At 32.0% G+C, this 6199-nt stretch overlaps 1 protein-coding gene across 1 annotated transcript; it reads right to left on the reverse strand.

Annotated features, from left to right (window-relative positions):
* Window positions 1-2356: 2356 nt before the first annotated feature.
* On the reverse strand, window positions 2357-3751 carry LOC110807702 (phospholipase A1-Ialpha2, chloroplastic). The gene has a single exon (XM_022032898.2). It carries the CDS (start codon window positions 3749-3751, stop codon window positions 2357-2359), a length of 1395 nt encoding a protein of 464 aa, XP_021888590.2.
* Window positions 3752-6199: the final 2448 nt, after the last annotated feature.

The raw sequence follows: 6199 nt of genomic DNA on the forward strand, positions 1-6199 counted from the left end.
TAAGGATTTAACATTCATATAATGGGCATTAAGTGGATAGTAATGAGGGATGGTAAAATTGGTATAAGGAAATTCGCTTGGGAAAATAACCCAAAACATCTAAGATAAAATTAGAGATTTTTTAATTAGGAAAATGAGAAAATTTTATACAACAATGCAAAACCATACAAACAATAGCAAGTACCTTATACATGTTCATTTTTATTACTATAAAAGGACAAGGAGAAAATAATGACTATAAAATGATTCAGAAATTTAATATTGAATAGGCTTAATTATGGGTAAATAGGTAAACAAAAAAAGAGTCAAGGTCAACCTGGTTTAATTTATGTTTATCACCATTAAGAGAATCCAAACAAACTGAAAATATGAATGAAAAAAAAAACTTGACCGTTATGAATGTTCTCAAATAATCAAGTATATTCTAAATAAAATTTGTAGGAAACAAAAGAAATATTTGACCATGTACCCAATAAATCAAACGTATTAACTAAACTCATTTTCTAGAACAAGATAAAAAAAATCACATAAAGGTTTATGACTTAAGAGGATTAATTAATAGGGAACAATTATAATTCAGTAATGAGACAACATAACATGCAAAACAAGTGTAAACATTAATCTTAAAAATCGAGAGACAATGTAAAGTGTCAAGACATTAAAATCCATTTGATCATTTATCATAGATGAGAGTGTGCCGTGCGTAGACAAAATTCAGTTAGGTAAGTGTTGATAAATCATACCATGTGGACTGATGATCAAATGTAAGTGTTAAGTGTTAAATAGCCACATTGGCAAAATACTACCATGGCAAGTGTTATCGTATATGTGTTAAACTGTACAAGTGTTATCATATCAGTGTTAAGTATACCCCTGTCCATGTTGGTCATGGAAATACTTAGTACCCTTATTGATAGTAGTTAAAGCGACATTATAAAATCTCAAGTGTCCAAGTATTAAAGTGTACAACATAAATATTAAAATAAAATGTGCAAGTGTTAAAGTGCACGGTGTAAGTGTTAAAGCGGAATGTACAAGTGTTAAAGTATACTGTGTAAGTGTTAAAGTGAAATGTACAAGTGTTAAGTGTATTGGTCTTGTGCATTTTTGTATAATTTCATGTTACTCTTTCCATATTTGGATGTGTCTTAAATTTTACCTAACACTTATGATCGACACGTGAAACATTTTACACTTATCACTAGCTACTTTAGTCTTTTTTTCTTAACATTTTGTACTTTAACTCGATACACTTGACATTTAAGCACTTTAAAATACATATAGTCAATACCTTTGACAATACACACTATTTTAAAACATTTAATTTTCATTATTTTTGGTATATTTTTTAATTTTTAATTTTCTAAATATTAGTATCTTTTTATATATACACATGTATTTATTTATGCAATTGAGTAAGAATTATATATTTGTGAATTAAATAGCTACAAAAAGCAGAAAAAAAAATTTAAATTCTATTATAACTTTTACTAATTGTTGTCGTTTTAATTAGCCAACTTGTATGAAATCTTATGAATGAAATATACATAGCTTTATAAAATATATTTATGACGTTTGGAATTCATTTTGTATTGGTGTCTTTTAATGTACGCATGGGTGTTTGTTCTTCCTTTATTTAATTTCAATATTACCTGCAAAAGAATTAGCTTTACCAGGAAACTTAGTTAAAGCTTTAATTAGGAAACTTGAACTTATTTCTTAATCCAACTTGGTGATATAAAATTTTATTTGTTTCTCGGGATTCAAAGCCGAGCTAGTGTTCCTACTTTCTTGCCCTAGGTCCTTTATTTTTTTTTCCTTTTCATATGAGGAATATTGCCTCAGTGCATATATATTGACAAATACCACTTTTCATGTATGTAAAGTATAACTCATTATTTTAACGAAAAGAAATACATTCTTTGATTTAATGAATTTGCAGAAATTATCACATGGTTTCTTCTCACTTTCTTTAAAAATTATTTTTTTGAAAAAAGGTTAATACATTAATCAAGCACTAAATATAATACAATAAAATATAGCATTTATACTTAAACTGAAATTTATAATTTTTTATTAAAAAAAGTACTGATAATTTAATTAAGTAAATATCGATTTGTTATTAAAAAACTTGAAACTCTCATTCATATACAAATACGTATAAACAAAGTTTATCTCTAGCAATTAATTATGACACATATGTAACAACTATGTACTTTGAAATAAAATACACATATATGTGTATGTAAAATTATATATTTACTACATATACAAAGGCGAAATAGTTCTTTGTCCTTTGGAGACTGTTTCATGTTCATAATGGTCATATATTACTATTTATAATGTATATACTGATCTAAAAGAAGTTCATTATCATATTGCTTATTGTATTGGTTTCCAACGGCAAAAGGTTTAAATACTGAGCACTCAATAGCCACTCTCTTGCTTTACTCAAGAAATTTCCATCTTTTTCACTCTTCTGCGGTGTTGTAGTTATATTATTCTTGGGAGATTTGAGTAAGTTGATATAGCTTTCCAAGTCATGAACACATGAAGGATTTTGCATGTTAAAAAAGTCTAGAATCAACTCAGACCCAACATGAGCATAACAGACGCAGCTCCATGGAAGCTCATATCTTCCTCCTAAAACCCTAAAATTTTCGTTAAACAAAACGCCTGGTAACTTGGTTATGGGATCATTAACGTTGACTATTCTCAGTACTTTGACTCCTAATTCATCACACCGTTGCTTGAACGCCAGGTTTCCAACTCTTGGTCCTCCAAAAGAGAAAACCGTGATGGGTATTTCTGTGTTGAGGGAATACTTGATTTTGTTCAAGCCCAGCTCTGCAATGTCATATGAAAGAAGAAGAGCCAATGAGCTCCCCATGCTATGACCTGCTAAAGTTATACTCACCTCCTCGTTTTTGTACTTGTTGAGTAACCTAGAAACCTCAGAGAGAAGCTGTTCACGGCAACTTCCCAGGCCAAACTTGCTGTGATCTCTCTCATCTGAAGTGTAAAGGCTCAAGAACCCAGACTCTACCTTCACCTCTGGCCGTGGCTTATATGGGTCGAGCCTGGCTGGAACCAGGGAACTCATGAAGTTGGCGATCCATTCAGGATTTGTCACGGTCCCACGGAAATTAATTAGAATATCTCTCCTCCCCAGCCTTCTCACCATATCTTCATTGGAAACGGCGACGTATCCTATCCACCGACCGCATGAGTGGATAGCGGGGATGTTGTTGATACTGATTTGAGGAGTAGCGTAGATGTACTTGGTAACTTGGTAACCTGAATTCTCCATGCCAATTTCTTTAAACATGTTGGCTTTGCCGTACTTGCAATTTAGGTAGCGTTTGGAGTTTGGGTCCAGATCGAAGGCCTTGTAGCATGCAGTGACAAGTTCTCCATAACGAATGATTTCTTGACGAAGCAAAGGGTGCAAGGTGGGTGAGAGTAGATTTTCCCAGTTGTTGCAGCCTTGCAGCTCTCTCCACGTATAAGTATTATTAGAAATAGAGGTGGGGCAGGTGGGTTCTGAAACAGAAGAGGCCGTGGCAGGTGGAGCTGAAGGCATATCACAGGTAAGTTGGTTTCTACTAGGTTGTCTGGATTTACTTTGTGGCAAGGTATAGACCTGGCTAAATGAATGAGAGGACGAGCTTGACGCTGACTGTGTCCGGGACCCTGCAGATTGCATGACCTTGTCAATGTCGACTGGTGTTAAAACATTAATTGCAACCATTGGTAAGCTACCTTCCTGTATTAACTGCTACAAAATAATAACACAACACAACAGACATACAAACGAGAGAGAAGAGAGATTATAGAATTATGGAAGAGGTTGGTGTGTGAAGGAAATATCATATATATATATATAGGTTGGTAGAGAACGAATTTAGCTTGACAGACAGCGTTCGTGTATCATGATCAGTGAGGAAGTGAAAATTGGACATAATTAAGAGAGAGAGAGAGAGAGAACTTAAAAGGCATGTTTGGCGAGTATTTGACTGAGCTAATTGTAGTCAAAGAATGGAGATCAGAAGAGTTGGCTGAACATATTTAATGTGGTCGGTTAGAGTGATTTTGTTGCGGCTGGTGCTTCTTCATATATATTTTTTAAAAAATAATTATCCCTTTCTTTTGACTTTATTTTTCTTATTTTCCTCCATCGCGTTGACTTTCAAAACTTATATGCTGATCAATCACCATTTCTCCGAGTAAATGTGTTATTAACTCTAAATATAAATCAAGCACGAGGGACGGTGATCTTCCCATTGTTCTTTTTTTTTTTCTTTACTTTATTACTAATGCCATTCATTTCTTTTTACCGTCACCAAAATTACTGAAAATACATCTTGAACGAATTATATATTCTTGACCTGTATATTCTTTTTTCTTCCCCCAAAAATAGAACATTATAAAGAGGAGGAATTCAACTGGGAAATTCTTCAATCTAAAATTATGTCAAGGATAATAATTACATATAAATATGAAGAAGTGGCTTTATATAAACATTAACTAACTAGAGTTGGTTAATATAACTAACACATGTCTAACCTGTCGGGTCTCCATCAAGAAATGTATAAACTTGTGTAAATTAGGATAATTACTAAATTAATTCACCTAGTCTAATTAATAATACCAAACCAATCAATAAGGCAAATCAAAGCTAACATACAACGAAGTAAAATAATGGCAAGTAAAAAAAAAAAAAATCTACAAAAGAAAGAGACATAAGATTTTGCGTGTAAAATCTTTGTGTAGAGAAAAAAATTACAGGTTAAATTTTGAGTCAAATTTACTATTAAAAAAATCAAATATAAAATATTCTCAAATAACTCACACTATAGATAACCAGTAATAGAGAAAAGAAATAAATACTTATCTAGCAAAATACAATCCTTCTTGAATGATCACACTAAGAAATATAGAGAATAAACCTCCAAAATTCATTTGGAAAACACTTGTAGGTTATGATGCATGAGTGAGAGAAACAAAACAACCCATTATATTTTCTTCTCACTTTTACATTCATGAGAGACAAAACCAAGCCTCTTCTTTTCTTTCTTTGGTTCCCATGTGTGTGTGTGTGAAAAAACAAAAGTGAACTACTTATATTTTCTCTTTAGTTTTCGTCCATAGATAAGAAGGAAAAGAAAAACTAAAGAAAATTGTCCCTTCTCCTTAGTTCCCATGCATGTGTCACAAAAACAAAACCCCTCTCTTAAAATTTTCTTTTCTAACGGCAGATTTTATAATTCTTATTTTTCTTTGTTATTTTCTTTATTAGCCCTAATGGGCTAGAATTGATTGGTCCATCATGCCAAGATAAACAGTCTCTGCCTCCTGTCTATGGAGAAATGTCTACACATCCATTGATCAATTATCACTCAGTCTCACCATCTTAATAAAGACTGATGCTTGTCATGACTTACCATCTTGATCAATATGTTAAGTAGATTTTTATTAATGTAAATCTTCTTTAGTAACATTTCTTGATTATTCATCATTTCATAAATTCAATGATATCTCACATTAACATGCTTAATCTCACGGTAATATATGACATTCTTACTCATTTTTGAATCACTTTGACTATCACAATTTTTTAAATACCCATCTTGCTTCAAACCCAAATCTTTGAGAAAGTTTTTCATCCAAAGCATTTCTTTACCTGCTTCAATCATAGCTATGTACTCTGCCTCAGTTTGACTATCATAATTCACTAAATACCCATCTTGTTTCAAACCCAAATCTTCAAGAAATTTTTTTATCCAAAGAACTTCTTTACTTACTTCAGTCATAGCTATGTATTTTACTTTAGTTGTGGATGGAATAACAAACTTATGCAGTTTAGATTTCCATGATACAACTTCCCCTACAAAACTAAACATATATCTTGAAGTCAACTTCCTATCATCAAGGTCACTTGTTTTAAGAGTACCTCTCAAATACTTAAGAATTCATTTCACTGCCTCTTAGTTATCTTTACTAGGATTTAAAAAAACTTACGAAACCAACAACATGAGCAATATTTGGGCAGGTGGAAACCATAACATACATTAAACTTCTAAACTACAAAGGAGTATGGAATGACTATCGTTTTTTCCTTTTCCTTTTAACTAGGTGGACGAGATTTATTGATAAATGCAAAGTAATTAGCAAGAGGTGTGCTAACTAGCTTAATATT

This window comes from Carica papaya, chromosome 3, assembly GCF_054855325.1.
Source record: "Carica papaya isolate Zhongbai chromosome 3, ASM5485532v1, whole genome shotgun sequence".
Classification (NCBI taxonomy): domain Eukaryota; kingdom Viridiplantae; phylum Streptophyta; class Magnoliopsida; order Brassicales; family Caricaceae; genus Carica; species Carica papaya.